Here is a 23,731-nt window from a genome sequence, read left to right on the forward strand (position 1 = left end):
TGAAATTAAATGCTAAAGATACTAGGCTTAGTTATGTAACTTTTTTTTTTTTTTTTTAGCTGATTTCCTTGGGTTTTCATTTTCTCATCCTCCAAACCTACGGCTGTAAGAGCTGCAAAGTGTTCAGAAGACTTAGAAAGATGAGGCAGCAATTTCGTTTGACAATACAAGTAGTTTCCAGCCATCCTGTTCTGGCTATCCTTTTTTTGTATTCTTTCCACTTGTGTGTGACTTTAGCAGCCACAATCTTCAAAGAGTCAATCTGATATGAGCAGCTCATCTTTTGAAAGCAAAAGATTCAAGCTGTCAGATAACAGAGAGGATTGATGTTTAGCTCTACTGGTTTTGGAAAGAGTAGCTATTAAAAGCACATTCTAATTTGAGCTGGCAGAATAAGGATCTTGCACAGTCCCAAAATACTAGTGAACACTGATTTCAGTGTTTCAGTGCTTTGGTGTTTAGGATAGCTCTGTGTTCCATTGAAAAACAGAGAGTCAGCTTTCCCTTGGCACTATATATAGTGTTCCCAGGGCGACAGCGTAAGTGCTGTGATGGGTGGAGGTTTAAAAAAAAAACCCCTAATTAAAACTGAATTCAGTCAGAAGGGGAGCCTGCCTTTTCACGGGGATTAGAGCTTACCTCTGCAATGTCTCACTAGACTTTGAATGCATCAAATTATTTTGAAGGTCATGTGCTAAGGACAGCGGGTCGTTAAGAAACAGGCTGGCGGAGAATGATGTCGTCTGCAGTCACTGTGGAAAGAGTGTTTCTCCTTGCTTTTGGGTCTTTGGAGCTGATGGTGGGAGTAACCAGAATCCCTGACCTGGAAAACGACATTGAAAAGATGTGTGTAAAGGAGAATGAGGCTCATTTGTCTTTAATCTTTGAGGCAAAGACTAGATGAAAGCCCAGGCGCTTTGAGATTGGAAGCCCCCATCCATAAGAAAGAGGAGGCAGTGGGGGTCTCAGCAGGCTGCAGGCTGTGCGTAAGGGATGAGCTCAAGTGAGTTTGGGAGTCAGTCGTACCCTGAGAGGAGTGAGGATCTCTGCTGAGCATCTGCGTGGAAGATTTGCTGTCTTTGGGTCCATAAAGGGCAGTCAGGTGGGAAAGGGGGAGGGCAACAGGAAAGGAAAAGTTGGGAATAGCATCACCCTACCCATGCCACAGGCTCTCGACTAGGTGACCATGGTGCCAGTGGAGAGACCCACAGTGAGAACAGGGGAGAATCCTGCGGGCGGAAGCTCTTTGAAATGAGATTAGACAGAGCATTGGGGATCTAGCACAGGAATAAAAGACTTCTGTCTGCATTGATGGAGAATATTTGGCATCTATAATTTTATTGGTTTAATGATCAGTCTTTATGATTGATCATGTTACTTTATACCTTTTCTAATCACTCTGAAGTTTATTGTGGGCTTGTATTTTTTTTTTTTGCCTGAGGCTCTGAGCATACTTCCAGTGAGATCAGAGTTGGTTTTGCCATTGATTTTAGTGGGATTATAATAGAATCTTAAGTCAGGTAGCTATCCTTAGGTGAAGTAAACAGTGGCTGTTTAGTTGGGGAAGCTGGGATAAAACAAGAAAGAGGGTCAGTTTATAGTACTTTAAGTGCTTGTTTCTGGCTCCCTGTGTGGACACGTACAACAGTCTACCTTGTACCTAATGCATGCTCAAAGTGCCTGTGTGGAGAGTGAGCACATAGAAGCCAGTGTGCTGTTAATTGAGACACAGTCTGTGTTTTAGTGAGATTGGCTACACAAGCCCCAAAGGAGCAAGATAATCAAGAAGTGCATGGTATGAGTGAGAGCACGGGGCATTAAGGAGAGCATCACTATTTGAAAGAATGAAAGTGCTCTGAGAAATGAGTGCAGTAAAACTCCTGTGTCACAGCTGTGGAGGTTCAGATGTGTGGTTGCAAGCTGACTTGTTGTGACCCCAGCTGTAAGCATATTCCAACAGCTGCAGCAAATTGCTAAATCATTCTTAGCTAATGCTGACATCAAATTATCTAAATCATTTTTGTAAGGTTATTCTTTGCTGTAGGGACAAATACATAAGTCTTGATATGCCTTCTGCTCCATTCCCTTGAGCTCTATTTGTCTTAATTTTAAAGTAATACACTAGTTCTTTGGCATCTGAGCTGTTCCTCTCACTACTCAATTTTTTTTCTTTTTTTTTTTTTTCCCCCAATAAGTCAACTTGCAATTAATCCAGAATACAGAACTTGTGACTTTGCAGGTGCCGACGCAGTAAATAACTGGGATATCATCACAGACATGAGATAGTGACTCTCCAAGGAGATCAAAAAGAAACTGAGATGTGAGAAAATGCTGCCGTTATTATCTGCAAGCAGGTTAGCTCAATGTCACTGCAGCAAATTCTTTGTGGTTACTGGTAGTCATCTCTTAGTACCAGAGAGCAATCCTGTCCCCAAATATCTGCTAAAGAACATCAATAATAACATTAAAAGTAGGTTAAAAACAAAAAGCAAAACACTTAATGCTCTGAAGTCTTTGATTGTGCTGTCAAGACAATGTACTGTGGCAGTTTTCTCTTGGTTGCATCATTCTCTCTGGAAAAGTAGAGCCGAGCGTTTGGGGGAACTCTACAGCTGGTATCAGGGAAATTATTTATCTGAAATCTGTGCAGCTATGCCTGCACGTGTGCCTTTTGACAGCTGTGCTTTTAAAGTTGATCTGTCATATAGACCTGACGTTTTATTTGCTCGCTGTCCATTAATGAGAGTAGTGGAAGTAAAGTGCCCAGGCTGAACCTGCCGTGATCTGCTCTCACCAGCGTCCACAGTCATCGGTGCCTCTCCGGGCTGCCGTCAAGCTGCCGAGACGCATTAGTGCAAATTACTCAACAACTCGTGTAGTCTTCAGGTGCTGCTCAGGGCTCGGAAAGATTCGAGCTCCAGTTTTTTATCTAAATGCTGGTAACCCGCCATGCGTTTGTGTGAGCTTGACTGCAGAAGGTCAGAGAATGACCCTGAAAGCAGTTTGGCTGTTTCATGCTCAGAGTTGAGCTGGGGTAATAACGTTGCCCGAGATACACTCTCACACAAGGGGACAGATCGTTTGATGCGTTTCCTTTGCAGCCCGATGAGTGGAGAGGACCTGCACAGCTTCTGGGCTGTGCCGCTGAGAGCGCTGAATGTTCAAAGCACGTCAGGTAGAGGCGAGCGCTAACTAGGAACCAGCGGCTCCTCAGGCTGGGCGAGGATCAGCATGAGGAAAGGTGTTTGTGCCCATGTGGATGAGAGGACCGCACTAGGCTGGAGGTGTCCATACCAGGACAAACAGGAAGAAAAACATACTGTAATGCTCACACGTGCACTACGGAGCTGGTCAACTGAAGAGGAAAAGCACTCCTGGTCTCTCTGTCAGACATGGAGTAGCCTCCTCGCTGTCTGCTGGGATGGATGGGGTACGGTACCCTCAAAGTCACTGCTGGGATGGCGTTGCCTGCAGGACTCCCTCTCTGGATTGGGAGTTAAAGGAAAATACACTTGAGCTTCCAGTACCGTTTATAGAAACTTGCTGACATGCAGCATTTGTCCCCAGATTTCTCAGTCTGTAACCAGCATGGGAAATGTCAGAAAGCTGGATAGGGTTCCTTTTTTTACAAATGGGGAACAGAAAATTTCATTTGCTTCTAATATCTCCCCTCATGAGGAACACAAGATGGGCAGCAGCTTTTTGGCTGTGTTAGGCCATCAGACCAGGGGTAATCAGCATGTTTTATGCTTCTATATGGGCTCTTGGCCACCTGTATAATGTCCATCTGTTGGACTGGGCGTGATGCCTACCACCACTGCGATCCAGATCATTTGAATGAGACACAGATTTCCAGGAGGTGTTGTTCCTGAAGGACAGTTTGCAGTATCATGACAAATGCTGTCCCTTCTGCGTGAAGTCCCTCCTGTGCACCGCTGTCATGGCAGTGCCATTCACTTCTTGTTACTCTAAGGCATTTGGGGAGATTCATCTAGAGGAAATGTAAAGACATTGTGGCAATGAGAGCAAATGAATATTCAGAGACAGTTCCTGCCCCTCTGTGACTGAATCTGGGCAATTTTAATATATTCATTTTAGAGCAGCGCAGTGTTTTTCTGTGAATGGTAAATTTGATGAAAAATGCAGTTTTAGAATAACCGAATCTATTTGCCATCTGAAGTGAGACGTGTTAACTAGCTGTAAGTGGGAAACTGGCTTCCATCAGGAATGCCAGAGGACCTGTCTCTGCCTTCCCCTCAGCCAAGGTGGAAGGACCCCATCACATCAAGCTGTGCGCTCAGGTTCCCTTCATGCCTCAAACTGGCATGAAATTTGAAGCTGTATCACCCAGCTCCCAGTGAATGCCCCAAGTTACAGGGAGGGTGGTAGTCCAAAAGCCTGCTGCTGGTCTTATTCTACATTTTATAAGCAATTAGGGTTATTAGAAGAGGGTTTGGATACCGAGAACGTAGGTGAATATTGAAAATATTAAGCTAGGGATTTTTTTTTTTTTTTTTTTTTAACCCTCAGTGACTGTGTCTGATGGAAATGGAACAAGTTTGATAGGATGGACCCAAGTCCTGTACCTGATAATCTGACAGGTTGTCTTGCTGCTCCTTAGGAAGAAGGGATGGTAAAGCCTGTCTTAGGGAACACTTGCTTACATTTCGGGGAGTAATGGAGTTGAGAGGGCCCATATGAGAAGGTACAACCAGACAGTGAATTTCTGCCAGGGCACCTTGTTCTTGGGAGGCCTTCTACATTCAGCTGTGTCTTGGCTATTTCTGCAAAAAAGAATGCCAAGTACAATAAGTTACGAAATTATTGTTCTGGTTTTTTTTAATGTTCAGGTTGAATTGATTTCTTGCTTGGAAGACAGTGGGTTTGTCTACATTAGCAAGTAGCACCATGCAGTAGGAGCAGATCTGCAGAGCAAAACAGTAATGAAGACCCAGGCAGATTTCAGAGGGTTTGCTTCAAACAACTTTATTCTAATTCCACTCAAAGGAAATTTTGAAAGAAACTTGTAGCAAATCAGGAGACCACATATTGCATGTTGAAAATGTCAACAAAACCTTTCAACTTATTAGGAATATTTCAAGTTTTCTGCCAAAACAAAGATTTAAAAAAATCTGGCATGTGTTCATAACACATTTCAGTGCTGTTGTAGCTGTATTTTCTGTTGGCAATTGTTTCAGCTGAAATTTTATCTGGTGCTTCTTGAGGTCATCTGGCATCCTACTTAAACCTGTGTATCTTGCTGTGTGTGCGATTCTTGCTGTTGTTTCACGGAAGCCTATGTACAAAACTGATCTCTTCGTAACCCCTAAAAAAAGATATTCTTATACCTATCTCTCTGCCTGCACCAGAGAAAGGAAAAAAAAATCCAGTGCTGCTGTCTCAACTTTCTTGTTCTGACTCCTCTGCTGCATAACTATGAAATCAGTCAGGACACGTTTGCCTTAGCTGCGGGAAACTGAGAGGGAGGAGGCAGCAATGAGAGCATTTGGAAACCGTGAAAAAAATTAGGGGTCAGTGGGAGAGTAACCCAGCTGCAACGAAAGGAGCACATGAGGCTTGTGCAGAGGTGGCTTTTAGTGCAGTAAACTTTGCCTGGACGCTGAAGGCTATTGGTACTGTGATGCGGTAGAGATGGGGAGGGCTTACTGGTGTCCTGAAAATTGCGTTGACTCTGAAAAGAAAGCAGGTTATTGAGAGTACTTTCTCATGCAAAAGTATCCTCCAGTACAGCCTGCACCCCAGGATAGGGAGTGCTCCTGTTCCTTTGCAAGTTTGTGGTTTATCCATGGCTCTGGCTGACCTCCGTATTGGTTACATCCGATGATACATATTTGGGATACTTCAATATTTTACTGAGATGTGATTTGTTTAGTGTCAGACATCAGGACGGGTCAAACATCAGTGCAGGTTTTGGTGTGTGTGAGTGGCCTAGGATTTCCTGCCAGATGTCTCATTCATTTTGGCATATCCAGAAGCATGTGGCAAGGAAAGGTTATAGTCCTGACAGAGTACTGGTTTTGGACTAGTGTATAAGTCTAACATCAGGAATAAAATAGATATAGAATCATAGAATCATAGAATGGTTAGGGTTGGAAGGGACCTTCAAAGGTCATCTAGTCTAACCCCCCTGCAAGGAGCAGGGACATCCCCGACTAGATCAGGTTGCTCAGAGCCTCATCCAACCTGGCCGTGAACAGGTTAGCAAATAGCTATTGGCAATTTAACAAATTGTAACCTGATGTAGTTTTCATATCAAGAGATGAGTAGACTATCACCTTAGAGGAATAATCTGTATATATGCATTGCCCTCCTCATAGTTGCCAACTAGTTTCTCCTTTAACTTGGATGCTACAAATACCAGCTGCTTTTAAACCTGCTCAGTGTGTAAATTGTGCCTGTTGCTAAATTTTTGTGGTGCCACTTATCCTAAACAATTCATTGATTTCAATTGTACTCATTTGTAACAAAGTATGTTCTTTGAGATTTCTCTCCGTTCCAGCACAAGAATTAACTACTGTGGTAGCGCAGCGTAAATCACTGTACAGGCATAACAAAAACAATTCTTACAAGTCTTCAAAGTTTTAGAAGTCCAAAGTTTCTATTTAAATATTTATTGGTATTGCTTTTTCAGCACGTAACTTGGATTCTTTTTTGTATGCCTTTAAGAAACAAGAACAACATGGACTTCAACATTTCTGTTAAAGATTACGGTGCCTGAAAATATAAGTTGGTTTTTGGACAGAAAGAAAAATGTCACTAAAAATGATTGATTTTTCAGGAAGACTGTCAGTGTTTATTCAGGGTTTTTTGAGAAGATGAAATCAGAAACATCTATGGTTTTGGAGTTAGCAGGATACCAGATAGTTTTCAACTGTCTATTCAGGTTTATATTTTCAGAAGAGAGGCAATGTCAGACAGTCGGAAGTTTGTCTGGACTTTCTCTGGGCTCAAAAAAGGTGTGCAGGTAATTGTGAACATGTGCATGAAGAGCAGCTTTTTGCTGGGTTTTGAAGTGACTGGGAAAACCTATATGTTACCAGCTTGTTTTTCTCTCTTGCTTTACAGGTTCCAGAATCTGCTGTGGTCTCGAAAAGCGTTTGTGGACAGTGTGAAGGTGTACAACCACAGCTACATCTACATGCCAGCCTTCTCGATGAAGACAGGGACGGAACCCTCCCTACGTGTCTATTACACCTTGGAGGACTTTGGTGCCAAGCAGACGGTCCTTTTCGCCAACCCCAACTTCTTGCGTGACATTGGCAAGTTCTGGAAGAGCAAAGGTATCCACGCCAAGCGGCTTTCCACAGGACTTTTCTTAGTCAGTGCTGCTCTTGGTCTGTGTGAAGAAGTGACAATTTATGGCTTTTGGCCATTCTCAGTGGACCTGCATGGGAAGTTTATTAGCCATCATTACTATGACAACGTCTTGCCCGATTCTGGATTCCACGCCATGCCAGAGGAATTTCTACAGCTCTGGTTTCTTCATAAAAGTGGTGTATTGAGAATGCAGCTAGAACCATGTGATGAGGACCCTTTAATCCAGTCTTCTGCCTGAGGATCGTAGGAGTTGGTTTGGGAGATCCAATAGTTTTTAATTTCCATGCTCTCTGACAGAGAGTTTTGTTTTCTGTTGATTCTTTTTAAAGGGAAAACAATCGTGGATCTGCATGGACCATGAAAATGCTACTTGAAGGCCAAATGGAATACGTCCTTAATGTATAGTGCTTTATGGAACTGGGATGGGGGAAAGCAAAATCTCTCCATTGAGTCCATTCAGCAGCATTGTGAAAATAATGTCAGAAGCAGCGCAGCTGAACTTTCCGGGGGTTGTTTTTAAAGGACCACTTTTAAAAGGGCATTAAGGCTCGGAGAGACACAGGGCCACCCACAAGCTTTTGCTGACAGTGCCAAATATGACTGTCTGTTCAGAAATCCATTTCATTTCAGATTGACATCTCGTACAACTTTCCTTCTTCCTTTCTTTTTTTTTCCCTTTGTATGGGGAGCGTGTGTGTAGGAGACCATATGTGTGTTGTTGACTTTCTTTGATTCTTTCCTTTTTCTTTTTTTTTTTTTCCTTTTTTTTTTTTCTTTTACTTTGTTTTGTTTTGGTTTGTTTTTTTTCCCCAATGGAAGGAAAAGGAAAGGCTTAAAAGCCCCAGGATCTGAGTACCATTAACTCCTCCAAAAACTCTTGGGAGCGTGAAGGTTGCTAAGAATCTGGTTAGAAGAATGTCCAAGGAATGCCCTGCTACTGAATATGGGTGGGCCTATTTGCTGGGGGCTTTTTATGAGGGTAGTTAGGGTCATTGCATTAACAGCTATCCTAATGCTATACTGTGGGCAAGAGCTGGTTAAGGGAAAATAAAACTTGTGTTACAAAACCAGTAGTGAAGTGCAGCCTGGTTTCAGTTGACCTACTGCAAGATTTCCACAGTTGCTTCTGTAGCAGGGATGGTTCCTGACCTGTTTTGCTGTCCAGCCTTAGGGATTCATTCTGTATTCATTTGGACTCCAGGTGTTCATTGATTGTAAAGGGGATTTGAGGTGTTCAGTGGAATGCAGAATGAGATTGTTCATTTGTTTATGGCAGAAAAACTGCAGAAATGAATGTAAGTGTCATTTAAAATGAGTTGAAGCTTTGAAAATCCTTTCTCTTTGTGTGACTTGCTCTTCTGCTTGGATTGTAACGTTAGCCTTAAAGACTTGTACTTTTCTCACAAGATTGTCTCCGGTTAAAGATAGTATGAAAAATGAAACAGCCTTTGGGAGCACTGAAGAAACTGCATAGCTGGCAAGAAAAAAAAATAAAAAAAGAGAACGGCAGGCCCTTACATAAGGCGGCCTCTCTCCTCGCAGTGAGTGAATTATGTCAGTGTGCGCATTGCACACGCGCTGCTCCAGCCAGTGCAGTGCCTGAAGGACTGTTTTATTTTGGGTTATTACTTGGGTAGCAGATGGTCTTATTGCCATGTAAATGAGAAATCTTCTTGTTTGTTTGCTTTGGTTTAGCACTGTAGGACAAGAAGAGAATACCAGCTTAGTCCACAGTGCAATTTCAGCTGCAAGATGTTATCACCATTAACTTTAAAATCCAGATCAGTGTTCTCTTTCTTATCCTTCCGTCATTAGTAGCTGAAATTCTAGTCAAAGTGTTGAAACAACAAAGTTGTCATCAGGTTTCCACAACAATTTCCTGTGCTACCTGTTTTAGCTCCGAAGTGCTAGTATTTTGGGGGATGTGTCCTATCGTATGTTGACAACATCTCTCTTTGTAGACTACCAGCTGCAAGTTCTATAGATATAATTAAAAAAAAAAAAAGCAAAATTCATGGCTCTTCTTTAAATATGAATGATTCAACTATCTGTGTAGGACACTGGAAAAAAAAATCATGTTTTGCTTTTTAAACATAAGTTTCGTAATAAAACCTTCTTTCTAAATATGGATATTCTGAACATAAAGTGGGCACTGTTCTATAGGATTACAGGGCAGTGCTGAATGGCAGCGTGGCCATTTGGATTAAATAGTGTTCTAGAGATTGTTCTGATAAAATCTGAATGTGCTTCTATAACCCTTTTGATCTTTGTCCATATTTTTGTTAAAAGTACAGTGAACATACTGTTGGGATGTCACTTGATAATTCATTCCTTTTCATTATGTTTGTTTTATCTATGATGTGGGTACTTGGTGAGGAAGGATTTGAAAGTAAAACATTTTCTTTACTGCTTGTTATGGCAGAATTTTACTGCGCTGCCTTACTTGGAGAAGAAGAGGTGCCTGTATGGTTGTAGTCATACGTGTCAAGTTTTGCACTTTTTAGTGCTTTGAAGATGACATTATCTATGAGAACAACAGTTGAAATCTGGTGTGCTGAAATGGCACTTCAGCAGGATGCCAGCATTTCCTTGGGGGGTGTGAGGAAACAAGGAGAGCAGAGGAGAGCTGCCTCTTTGCTGGTCATTTTTTTTTTGTATTTTTACCAATACTTGGGAGTTTAGTTCTGAACCTCTCTGATGGCTCTCCAACCCTTTGGTAATCCTTTTTTCCATGTCCTGGGAAAATAACCAGATTAGAAGAACAAGAGAAAAACATATATTTTTGTACGAAAACTCAGTGCAGTGTTTCATAATGTCTGGCTTGTTCATATTCAACCAGTGCCCTGAGTATCTGGAGATGTTCTGTTCCCCCAGCTCTATAAGACTGAGGCAGACTGAACCTGTAGCCTGTGGTCTCTGTGAGTCCCTTCTGATGTCTGCATCCTAACGGTTGCAAGGAGGTAGCTTCTAAAAAATTATGGGGGTAGGAGAGACCGAGGCTGTATGTGATGTGACTGGTGGTGGAGAAATTGATAATTCTGGCTGTATGCACATTTGTATATAGTGACTATAACTGCATCTTACAAAGACAACCACATTTGATGGGGAAGTAAAAGTTTCAAGGATAAATAATTTTCTATAACTTCCAGAAAACTGGTGGCTGAGGAAAGAAAAGGAATGAAAAATGGCCCTTTTGAGAGAGTAAAATCTGTTCTAGCTGACTGACTTGTCAGTCCATGCAAACATACTAGCCGGTTATCAGCCTTTTGCCCAGCAAGTAAAAAGGGACGCAGGAGGATACTGCAAGTGTTCTGTGGAAAGAGCAGTCACAACAAAAAAAAAAAAAAGCCAGCTGGGAATGTAAGAGTGGCAGCTGCTTGACAGAAATCTTGGAGTAAATATGCTCCATCCATGCTGCTGCTCAGCATCAGGCTTACCTTGTCTAAATTGAGGGGTGAGGGCATCCGTGTATAGGATCATTGATGTGAAATACGGCATTGCATGTGGGGGACTGAAGTTGTATCCTCCTTCAGGAGGGAGGTCACACCATGGGACAGGACCCTATTTCTGCTTAAAGCCAGGCACAGTCAAATCCAGGAGGCTAACTGTAAGTGTTAACCGTGAGAAATCAGCATCTCACAATCCTGGCAAACTTTGGTCAGAGTGATTATATCCATCCAGCATTTACCTATTGTTTGATTACAGTCCATTGGTGGTAGTGCCCTTAATCAAATCTCATTACTTGTGTTGCTGTATTTTCCTTGAAGGGAATTGAAATCTTAATGTTTATTTTTTAGTGAAATTCCCTACTCTAGCTTCTCTATTTCCACTGCCAGTTCCTGAATTTCTCTGATAGTGTAGCTGAGGCTGCATGAGTCTTTGCCAGGTTGAAAGCTCCTGCAATTCATCTTCAGTAAAAACTAGTTCAGACTGGCCAAATGATTTGTTAATGTTCCTGGTTATTAATTTTATCATAGAGGTGACAAGGTACAGAAGTGCTGGAATCATTGCTCTGCAAGCATTGCCGCCCGTATGTAGGTAGAATAAATTACATTCTTGTACAAGAGCTGTGCATGGAAGATACTCAGTACTGAAATTGCTCTAGATACAATCTTTTTGGAGGTGTATGTGCTTTTGAGTAAATCAAGACCAATTTTTGAACTTGCACCAAAACTATGTAAAACTTCTCCTTCCTGTTGATTATGAAGCCTTCGGAGCTCTTTCGAAAACAGACAAGCAAAAGAGAAGCCAGCAAGCTACAATCATAGAGAAGGAGTGCGTGTTCTCATGAGAATAAAAACGTTTATAATTTTGGCACAGACCTTGCTATAATACTAAGGACTCTTAGTATTGAATGTTGTATTTTTGCATTTTTGCTGAAACAAAGATATCGGGTTTGGGATGAACCAACTACAAAAGTCAAAGGTCCAAGACTCTGTTAAAGCTTAACTTTTGTAGAATATAGAAATATTGGCCATTTTGTCAACTTAACTACTTTCACCTTTTTATTAGCTTCATCAAAATGGTGTCATAACATACACTGCTGAGTTTGCACCTCTGTGGGATCTGAAACTCCGCAAAGCATTTGCTATTTTAAAACTGAATGTCCAAACTGTGATAGTTATGTAAAACTCTTCCTCTGTACATCTTCTTGGAAACTGGTTTAATATCTGGCTCACCCTTGCCTGTAATATTAGGAGAACAGGAGTGAGGAAACTTTTGATCTAAAAGTGAGGATGATGGAGGAGATGAAAGCTATCTCACCATTTGCCTGCTTTCATTCTTTTCTTCAGCTAAATAGTAAGTATTAGAAGAAGTTCAGGTTATATGAAGGACAGACAACTTTGAAGAGTTGGATAATGCTGGAAAAAAGGATGATCAAATAAATTAGTGGTGTAACAAATTGGAGTGTAGCAATTCTTGATAATGGTCCCCAGTTCTAAGCAACTATAGGACATTTTCATCAGGTAGTGACTGTGAAAAATGGACTACCCATGGCCTACCGATGGTTTTCTGCACAATGGCAGCAAAACAAAATGCTATGAGGAGGGAAAACTGATTAAACTGAGAGGAAAATACAATGAAACAAAGGATGATGAAAAATCTGTCTTACTCTTCTTTCCTGCTACTCTCCCCTCCGAAACATATATTAAAAATGGACTAAGCAGCTATTGTCTTGAGTCTCCTTCATGGAAGGATATGGTGGGATTTCTATTACCTGATACTTTCTAGTGAACAAAATTCAGCAGACCTTGTCCAGAAATGCCTAGTCCCCTGCTCCGTGGCTGTTTGGGGGATGTTCTGGTGTGCTGTGACCTCCCTAGTGAGATCTGCTCCTAATGTCATGTGATTCCATCAGATTTCCCTCTGGGCTTATATTAGTGCCCTAAGAAGTCATCCTAAAGGATATCTCTGTTTTATCCTTCCCGATTACCATCCTACTTGGGGTTGGAAGCATGATTTAAAAAAACAGTCATAAGGTAGCTAATACTGTCATTTTGAAGCATCTTTTCTTCTAAAGTAAGTGTTGCTAAATCCAATAAGAGTTAGCTGCAAATTGAAAATACGTTGTCAGTTAGGTATTGGTAATTCCATCACTGGAGAAGGGAAAGAGGATGGAAGAAGACTGTGTTTTTCAAAGCAATTGTTGTAAAAAAAAGTTCTGTTTCCTTGAATTCCCAGGTTTTGTCACTTGGAATCTCTCAGATGTTTGACTTTTTGTTAGTTTTTGAACAGAACAATTAGTAAAAGACTTACTGGTCTTTTCGTTAAATATTAGCAAACTTGTTTTCCAAAGTGTAACACAGATACCCAACAGGAGGCTTAACCTGTCCTCCCTAGCTGATATTTATTTGGCAGCAATGAGAACTTAAACAGCTACTTACTCCTCCCTGATTATTCATTTTCTTCAGTTTTTATTACAGCAGGTTCAGCCCGAGTGTACTTGGGTCCCTCTAAGGCAAGTGAGCCTTTAGCACTCAGGCCACCCGGAATTTACTGTGTTATTTGGTGTCTTTGCCTTTCAAGTTAAACTCTTTTTTCTTTTAGACTAGATTTAACTATTGTGAGTGAATCCAAAGGGAATATAAGAAAGCAACACCACAAGTAATTGTTCTCTGGATTTATGAATAATCTGGTGTTCATTAAAACACTGAAGTACCTTTTGAATAGTTCCTGTTGATTTCTAATTGTGTATTCAATGAATTGGTTTGCTCAGATGGGGCCCCTAGCAAAGATGAGTTGCATCATTTTCTGTTTATTGGAAGGGAGCAACTACAGATGCATAATGTATTTTAAACAAATTTCTTACCAATAAGTTAGGGAGTCTCCATATTCTGTGAGAAGCTTTGTTATTGTGTGATTATCTTCACAGTAAAATAAACATTTTTACTGAAAATAGAAGCACAGAGGAAAAGATATTTTGATTAGATTAATATAATCTGGAGGGAGCACTGAGACCCAGATTCAAGTCCTTGCTTTGGAGGTCTTTGACCGTGATCTCAGTGTGCTGCGACAGTGCCGTAATCACGACTTCTTAAATAATCCCTACATGCGCTGAAAATAAACACTCCTTTTTTCAAGGAGCTCTTTTTTTCAAGAGCTCAAGTTTTCTTTTCAGATCCCCATAGCTTTTAGTATGTGGAGCAAACCTGATAGAAGATGTCCAGTTTTCAGAATGCTGTTCTGGAGTGCTTTAGCAGGGCTCTGGCAAATGCACGAGTTGATTGCTGCCTCTTGAGCTATGGAGTTTCAGCAGATGATACAGAGTGTGCTGCATTGACAATAAAAAAGATATGTTAGCCGCAGCTCTGCCTGCTTGATGTCTCCCGTATGCTGAGTGGTATTTCTTAGTTCTGCGAGGCCTCGTCAAGCATGGACTTTGATCCTGAAGATTATACATTGACTAATTTTAAAGGGCTGGACTTTGAATGTACTGAAAACCGAAATGAGCATCGAAATAACTTGAAAGATGTCCTTAAGTGTATTATTTGGTCATGCTGGATTGTTTGGCCTGTTTCAAAACAGACCTGTCTGTATGCAAAAGCCATTTTATCTGAGTATGAAACTTCTATCCATGCGGAGGTCACTGGAAGGTGAATGCCTGATGCTGCATAGGGCAAGGACTTCCAAAAAACATACAGTCTTTCTTATTTATCCCAGTAATGAAATCCACATTGAGCTAATACTGTGTTAGGTCAGCGTTCAGCGCTGTTGGAATTCCTACCCCATAACCATTTCCAAGAATTCTCCCACGCGCAGGCAGAAACAGTAGATTTTTCTTCTTCTTTGCTTCACCTTGCATTGAAAGTGGAATGAAGTGTTAATCAGAATGTATTTACCTTTTTTAGAGGTCTGTGTAGACTACCTAAATAATATATAGGCACACAATTCTATAAATATAAACAAAATAGCTGATAACTTCAAGCTTATAACTCAAACACTGGTTAGTATCTTGAAGAATTACTTTAAAGTCATTTAGTGAAAAAAATTGCACAAATTTTACATGTGAAAAAGATCCCTTTTTTCCCCCTAAAATAGACCAATAACTGAAAAAACTGTACTAAGAGATATGTGGGTGTTTCCCCTGGTTTTCCAGTTATTCTGCACTTCTAGCTTTGTCCTCAAGTCCGTCTTTCTGCTAAGCTTCCAATTTTAGACTGCTCGATGAGGTGTCCTTAGATTAAAAATGAAATGTTATACTCCAAGTGTAGTCAAAAAAGAAAGAAGAATGAACTCAGGACAGAGGTTCAGATCTTCAGAAGTCTGTTACTGTTTATGTATTACCATTTAGCTTTGGTGTCTGAAGAACTAGGCAAAGATCAGAAAGGAGATCAATAGGCAAGATGATACTGTCTTTCTGGTAAAGATGAAGGGATGCAAGCATGCATTTCAATGCTTTGCTGAATTGGGACCTAAAGTTATTAAGAGATGTTAGGTCTCTATTCTTTTGCTTCTCTTCCCCTTAGTTCTTGTGGTACCAGGGTGAAACCTGCTGCGTTCACAAGTTGTTTAAAATCTCCCCTGCGCTACAGTGAAATTTCCTTCGGGCTCAAAACCTGAAAACGTAACAGAGAGACATAAACCATTGTAGATCTATTAATACCAAGTGCAAGCAAGCCTGTGTGCAGAATTTCTCATCTTCCTACTACTAATGACTGTACTAGAATTAAAATGAAGACTTTCTTATTTCTGATACCACTTACCTCAGAATGTTTGGTATCTTTTTTTCTTGCAGTGGTTTCTCTGTCGGGTGAATGGAGATCCTGTTTGGCTCACTGGGAGATGTTTTCAGAGCTCATTAACTCATGCTGGGGAAGTAAAGTGAAAACCCAGAAATTTCATAAAATATAAAGGTTTATCTGTTTTGAACAGTGAAAACAAGCAAACGAATAAACCTTTTTATTTCACTGAATTTATGCTTCTGTGTTAAAATCCACCATTGTTGTTAGTAAGTACAATAAGGACATTGCCTTCAGATAACTCATAGATTGTAGGAAAGTGAAAAGTCACACATTTTACTGAGAAAATAAGATTTTCTTCTCTTTGCCCTGCTCTTCAAGTTCTCTGCTTTCTTTTACTGTTCTGGCTCCTGTCAAATCAATAGAATTGCCTAGATTTTAACCAGCTGTCTGTTTTCAAACCTGAGGGAAATCATCCTGTGAATATTTTAAATTAAGATATTTTTAAAGCAATGCTAGATTATGCTACCTAGTTAAAGGTTTCTATTCTGTAAGCTACCGATTTTTTTTTTTCCCACAAGCGTAGAGCATTGTGTGTTCTTTGTTGGTTGTTGTTGTAAGGCAGATATCTGACTGCATTTCAAACATCTGCTGCTCTAAGCTGTCACAGTCTGAAATCAGATCATGATCTAAGTCATGTCCTTGTTTCAGCAGGTTGCATAGAAATCATCCATGTGCTGCTGTATCTGTCAAGTACGTTGTGTGAGCCAAGTGAAAATGAAAAAAGGATTTTGCTACAGTGTGAAGCCTCACCATTGGCTGGCTGTATCTGGGAATTAGATATCCTCAAGTAATTTATTGTCCATGATGGATCTGATGCCTGCTAATGTTTCCACTCATTGCCACATAATTTTGTTAGACTTTGTTGATGTGACGATATGATCTTTTCCCCCTGCTATTTGACTGCCATTTTTCTTTTCTTACAGTCTTTGCAGGGAAGAAGTCTATCTTTAGTATCCTTTTTTTTTTTTTAATGACAATTTATATCTAAGGCTCAATTCTAATCTCAGATGCTAGTTGTCTTAAAAATGTTCATCTTATGCTTTTTTCCTGTGTTGTGCACTGTGTCTTATTTTCATAGCACTACATATGATGATCAACGATGAAGTCTCAAGAAATTATCTTCCTCTTAAACATTAAAAGTCTCTGAGAACTGAAAATTATTCTGGCTTTCATAAAACCCAGTCTGGCTGTAATTGTCTTTGGGTTTTAGCCTAAATTGCACACAGTCAAATCTCAAATCTTTGCAATATCTTGGTGCACTCATAGTCAATCAGGCATCAATAAAATATAAATTAATTTCCAAAACTGTTTTAAATCTTAGTAAAAAACAAGGAACCTTTAATACACCTTCTTAATAATGGCCTGTAACTACCGTGGTGATAAAAATATTTTTTATTTACATCTTATGTCTCATGGAAGTTACAAGCTCAGACAAGGATAGTAAACAACTCGAATCAGTATCAGTCTAGTTGTCTTCTTGGTTTTGGTACATATATTATTTCCAGTGACCTTATTATTTTTCATTTTTTCTTTTTTTTGCTTCTCAGTGAATATCTCTCAGATTCTCATCCAATACATAAATTATTACTGGAAGTAATCTACAGGAATTGCACTTAGTAAGGTTTCTGTTCCTCTGGAGAGTTTACTAGTAGTCTGCATTTTAAATGAAGGGAGTTTTATCCTCTTCTTGAGGGAGAACTGTTTGGGTGAGAAAGCACAGCATTAAAAACCACTGCCTGGGTCTCGTCTTGCTTACACTGAATAACTGTGCAGGGGGCAAGGAGCAACCCTGGCTCCTGAACCTCTTGGGGCTTTGGGAGATGCTCAGGGGTACTGCTGGGGCTGCACCTTGTGCTGAGCAGTGGGGCCAGGCTGGCCCAGGGGTTTGGGGTATAGAAGCATAGAATGGTTTGAGTTGGAAGGGACTTTTAAAGGCCATCTAGTCCAGCCCCCCTGCAAGGAGCAGGGACATCTCCAACCAGAGCAGATTGCTCAGAGCCTCATCCAGCCTGGCCTTGAATGTTTCCAGGGATGGGTAGTTCCAGTGCTGCTGGGTGCTCACAGTCTGGCTGGGTGAGAGGAGAGCCAAGGGGAAACGGAAGGTGATGTGAGCCCCGGGATGAAATGCGGAGTGTGGTCCCAGCCCTTGCTTGGTGAGGACTGAGCAGGAGTTGCTGCCTTCTGTTTCGTGCTGCGTGCTCCTTCCCTGGGATGCGGCATGGGTGCACAGCCAGCCTTGCTGAGTCTACTGGGAAGGATAGTTTTGAATCTGGAAACTCACAAAACAGGGTTAGGTTGTCCCCTGCCCTGCCTTTCTCGGTCCTGAGCAGCTCATCACCTGAGCTGGATGCTGGGAGCTCCCCTGGGCCAAACGGCTCCGCACTGCAGCCTCCTGCTGCCACAGTGGAGCGGAGACATCTGCTGAGGGACGAGGCAGCACCTGTCTAAGCCCTCTTGAAAGCAGAAGAAATTTTAAGTTCAGCAGCTATAGCAATCAAATAGCAACAAGGCTCTTTTTCCTTTGTTGTGGAAGGGAAGACAGTGCACAGCGTTTCCATGCCATGCTTTAGCCGCTTGCAGGTCCAGATCAAGAAGTCGAGTGTGCAAACAGTTCACTGTAAATTCTGATTTTCCAGCCCAAGCATAGAAATGTCTCCTATTTTTATTTAGAAACCTAGATTTTTTAAGAAGAAGACTTATTTAAGGACAATTATGAGTATTTAAGTTATCAACTGAAATATCGTAGAGTCATTTTTATCGTCTCCAGTGCTGGCAGTTCAAGGTGGTGCGGCAATTCTGCCTTCATGGTGGAAGTCCTTTAAGGACTTCTAAACCTTTCTGTTTCTTATGCCTACCAGACCTTGCTTTAACCTGTGTCAGTGCCAGTTCCATCTGGCTATTTCTGAAAGCTCAAGAGAAAAGCAAACAAACAAAGATATGAAGGAAATCAAAGGTGCCTCTCTGTGGTATTTTTATAGAGTGGTGCATTGCTTCGATAATGAACTGTGAAATGTAGCATGTGGATGATGATGAATGTAAAAGACTGCATGTGTTTTTATTTGAATGTTGTGTCTGTGAGCTGGATTGTTAGTATGAGCTCCGTAGGGTAAAAATACTCAAAAGAGAAGTGAAATGGGAAAAAGGATATTTCTAGCAGTTTTTGCAGTGAATCGCATCCTCTTTCATCAATCTCCCTTTTCACGACCAGACTCAGATTCCGGTAACGTAAGCTTTACTGTTAGGATGGTAATAAACCAACTGCTCTCTTCCTCAAGTTAAGTATGCTTCCTGCCAGCATTGTAAGGGAGAAATCTATTTGCATTCCCAGCACGTCAGACTTCCTCCCAGGCATGGGCTCATAGGGCTGCACTGGCTGGGAAATCAGTCGGGCACACTGCTGATGATGGCAGACTGCGTGTTTCCTGCCCACAGAATTCAATAGTCTGTTCCTGCGCCAGGAAATAAGTGACTGGGCTTTGGTACGGTTTGCTGCTTGCTCATGGCTGGAAGCTGAAGTGCAAGCTAAAATGCCACAAGGTCCCTTCCATTTCATGTAAGCACAGACACGCATGCAGCTCAAGGAAGGAGTTTTGTGCGTGACTGGAACAGAAATGGACTAGGTAAAGGTTTTTCAAAATTATGAATTTTGCATTTTCCTGACTGAGGTGTTCAGGAGAAGTCAGTGATTTCAGGAGGGAGTGACATTTCTTCCCTTGTCCTTGAGTTGCAGCGATCCTGAAATACCCGCCCAGCCATAGGGGCCCACAGCTGGCTCACCACTGGGGTTATACCAGCTCCCTGGTGTTTTGCTTTGGGAACGAAATAGATTATTTGAAGGCAAGCAGCCCAGGAAGCGTTACGTGAAGGATCATGATTGGCTTCTGCTTGCCTCCACCTGTAGCTGCAAGGTCCCTGCTCTCCTCTTCCCTGTTGTACCATCTGCACGTCCCAGACCTTTGAGTCTTAGACATTCAGTCTTAGTCTTTTAGTCTTAGACATTTAGTCTTTGACTCTCAGACATTTAGTCTTAGACCTTTTTGACTTTAGAGCCAGCTTTGTAGCTGACCCTATCTGCAAGGCTGGCTATGAGAGAGGGCAAGCCTTACTCCTGGTGGAGTGCTCAAGCAAGTGATGCCTGAATCAATTGTGAAACGCACCATACCTTAAACCTGTGTTTGGAAGGAGCTCAGTGTTGGTTAAAACAAGCTGACTTGCGATCAGCCTGTAGTTTATAGTAATGCTGGTATACAATAGCCCAGGCAGGACAGATGCAAGGTGTTTTCTGAGGGACTGGGCATAATTGCCATTTTTGCTCTCTCACACAATATTTCCAAAGGAGCAATGTGATGTGGGACGTCAGTGTTAGCTGGTGAATTTTGCCCTTGCGTAATACTAGTACTTTGATTTGTGTTCCTTCTTATCTTGCCCAGTTTATTGAAAAATGTGATGGTAATGTGGTAGTTCAATGTCTTGAGATGGTTTTAAAGTAGATAAGCAAACCATTATGCCTCTGAGGTTGCATAATTCCATGGATTTGTCTTACCTCCAGTGACTGGCATGTAATATTTATTGTATCATTTATGATGTACGTAAGCGCTACAGGCTGGGTGTTGTGTCAAAATGACGTGAGCACTTAGGTAAACATCTTGAATCACCATTGTTTCGGCATGCTCAGGGGCAAAAAGGTACTTATGTGGAGTGTGTTAAACATCGCAAAGCGTGTTGTTGTTTAGAGTCTTGTGGTTAGGGCTTCAATCTAATTCTCTCCAATGTAGCAAATGTTTGCTGTCGGCTAACACTGTTACAAGGACTAAGGGTTTATCTTTCTTTGCCGGGCAATAACGTATTTTATATTACGTTAGTAGATTTGTTCATTTTCAAGTAGTGTGCAGTGCTCCTTTGAAGAATGTCTCTTTTTCAGGTGTTTTCATGGTGACTGTACCCCAAAATGTCTAGATGTCTCTCAACAGGAAAAACTGCTTTGTTATTGAATGTATTATTTATTAACAGTATCTTGTTGTCTTTTTCTAGTCACGTTTTACAAAATATGCCACAAGCATCTCATGTGATTTTTATAAGGAAAGTCGTATTTGTAATATTCGTGCAGGTGAACGGAAAGAAATCTCAATTTTATAGTAGTCCATGCCTTTTTTCATAGCTGAAGAGTCTTAATGAGCATGATCAGAAGGAACAGGCTCATTGTTTTGTTTAATTTTGATGGAATTTTTCAAAGGTAACTATTGTGTTATTTATAATTTGGATTTAATTATCTTAACAAATAAATACCTCCATTTTAAGAAATGAAACTAGTATTTGTGGGGCTTCTTTTTCTTCTCTTTTCCCCATTCTCTAACTCAGTATGTCCAAACAATCACGGTCATTTCTTCTTCCTCTTTATGTTGTCCTGTACAGTCTATTGTCATGTCAAGATTCACGTCCATTGTCCTCATCTGCTTATCTAATTTCTTTTCTTTGTCGCTTAGTCAGTGAGACAAATTTGTCTACAGTATTAGTCTGAGAATTAACCTGGGACTGAACCTGTACTTTTTTTTGCCTTCCCAGAACAACCCAGAAACAGAACTTTGGGCGCATGTAGGTATCCCAAGGAGATACAGGAATTTTGTCAAAGAGGTTCCCGTTCTGCACTCAAATCAGTGTAAATGAATCCCGCTTGTTTGGACTGGATGTTCCAGTGCTCAGTCTGATATCCACATAAGAGGCCTTGAGTATATTTTCTAAAGCAAATGGTGATTCTAGTATCTGAACATCTGATTGACCTAGCTTATATATCTTTAGATTTTCAAGCCAGATTTCCAAGCTAGATTTTCTGTGCACAAGCCTCTTCAAAACAGCTGGAGTTCGATGCTGAGCTCCTTTTGAGATCTCGCTTTGATCTCTCACTTTAAACCTCCCCACCCCACTTTAAAACCAGTGGAAGATATAGGATGAAATGGTCCTGGGCATTCCAGGGACAGTTGGGATACATATTCCTCAGTCTGGTAGATACAAAAAAGCAAGCATTTCTTTCTATCTTCATTTTATTGCAAGAATTATCCATAGCAAAGATGGTGTTTGCTAAGGGAAGAAGGGAAGACAGAAGCTCCCTTTCCTTTAGCCATGATTATTATTTTTTAAAAAAAATGCCAATTGAGAACGAGTGAGAGACCATTTAACTTCCAGTTTACTCAGGTGTGGGCAGATAAAAATTACTGAAGCCACCTGAGGATGAAGTCCCACTGATTATGTTTATGCTAGAAATCCTCAGATGATGCCCTAAATTTCCTTGGCTCTGTAGCATGTTTCTTTCCTTTCCCTAAGTGCATTTTCCTACCCAGTGAGTACATTAGAGTTCCTTATTCATCTTACTTAATATTTCTTACTTTTCAGATGGAGACATCTAGGTCACTCAGTAGATTTCTTGCTGTTGCAAGGAGGGGCAAATGTCAATGAGGGCTCACAGAATGAGAACTCCCTGCCTCCAAGGACAGGTGAGTTGTCAATGGGTGGAAGCTTCTGCACAAGGTCTCTCTGTTGTGTGCTTGCTTGTATACTGCAACGTTGTATACTGCCTTGGACAGTGGGAAACCTAGGTCAAATCTCCAAGTCCTTGAAGCTACATTTAACTTCCAGCTGGTGAAGTGCCACTTGAAGGCTATGTCTTGCAGCTAGTGTTAGGTTTTTCCTTCTGGAAAGGAGTCATTATACTGCTGAGCTCAGGTATTTCTTTTTAGCACTGTTCTTCTTCCTAGCCTTTGAACCTTGATAAGCTAATATTCATTCCTTGTATGAAAATGTTCTGTGGAAAGGCAAGATGTCAACAGGATCAGTACCTCAGACTCCCTCTGTCTGGCTTTGACAGGTGATCCTTGAATGTCATAGGGAAGGTCGTTGCTGGGACAAGAGAAACTTACCCAATGCAGGAAATTCTCTTGGTATTTCACTTTAAATCCTCTTCTACTCAGGTTTCCAGCCCACTGTCACATACCCAGTGTGGACAGCTTGGTGAGGGCGTTACTTAAGCTCTTTGGCCTCTGAGCATCTGTTTCCTTTACGTACTTTCCCAGTTCACCTCTTCATGACATTTTAGCAGAAGCGTTACACATCTTCTATTGCTTGATCTGGATGTCTGGTAGAAAATGCACTCCTAAATGAAAAGGCCAGCTGTCAGTGAGAACTGGAGTGTAAGTATAGTGGCGTTAATGAATATGGTTTAACGGAGATGTTCCTGTCTGGTGCAATTGTGCCTAACTCTGTTCAGGAGATTTCTGAAGCTGTTGCATCATGCCTTTGCACAGGGATCTACCAGCCAGCTGTAGCATGTTTGCTTAAGCCTGTTCAGCAACAAAGAGTTTTTAGCCTCCATTGGGTACCAGATGATGTATAGCGTGTGCTGTCTTTCTAATGACCATGAAAGTGGTTTATGTGTAACATGAGTAACTGCTTAAAGGAGAGGCTTTCTGGAGAAGACACATAGGACTTAGGAGAAAAGAGTTCACTTGTGATTTCTGCTACAGATTGCCTGCTTACCCCATCTGATTAACCACTTTATGTCAAATTGCTGCTGTCAACAATGACTAATTCTTCTCAGTCTCACAGATGTTAAGGTAAAATATTTATCGTGTATTTTGAAAATTCTAGCAGAGAGAATTGGAGTCTTGAAAGAAATGAGCTGTTCTGTCTATAGAAGGTCATCCAGTTGAATGCTAGTCACAGATCACCATGGCATTTTACTTTGTCATAGCTGGTTAGAGAATATTTTAAGTGTACTACAACCATGAGAGGTTGCATTATGTCCGTCTTGATGAAATTGATACTTCATAAAGCATCTTCCTGTATTGCTCATTCAGTGAGGTAATTAACTTTCCATCGTGTAGTGCAGCTTTTTCTCCATCTGTCAAGCCAAAAGCCTTGAATCTTCTCTCCTTCATATTAAGACTCCCTATTTCGTTATTGTTTTAATAAAAACCATCCAGTAACTGGGATTATCCCTGTTGCTCTTCCCTGCAGTCTTTCTAGTCCTACTTCTTTCTTTTTGAGGTAGAAGGTTTAGAATCCTATGGATATTAAATTGCAAGGCTTCTTTTCACTATTTTCAGTGGCTGTCAAAGCAGACCTTACTCATCTCCAGCTTTTAGCCTCTTCCCTGACAA

At 41.1% G+C, this 23,731-nt stretch overlaps 1 protein-coding gene across 1 annotated transcript in view; it reads left to right on the top strand.

The window, feature by feature from the left end:
* ST8SIA1 (ST8 alpha-N-acetyl-neuraminide alpha-2,8-sialyltransferase 1) overlaps positions 1-9,470 on the top strand; it is a 130,636-nt gene extending 121,166 nt beyond the window's left edge. Inside the window, exon 5 of the mRNA XM_086739969.1 lies at positions 7,087-9,470. Within this exon, the coding sequence (XP_086596095.1) occupies positions 7,087-7,576 (490 nt within the window). The 3' untranslated portion in view covers positions 7,577-9,470. The remainder of the gene's footprint in view (positions 1-7,086) is intronic.
* Positions 9,471-23,731: the final 14,261 nt, after the last annotated feature.

The sequence above is a fragment of the Chlamydotis macqueenii genome, chromosome 1, assembly GCF_036417535.1.
Source record: "Chlamydotis macqueenii isolate bChlMac1 chromosome 1, bChlMac1.mat, whole genome shotgun sequence".
NCBI lineage: Eukaryota > Metazoa > Chordata > Aves > Otidiformes > Otididae > Chlamydotis > Chlamydotis macqueenii.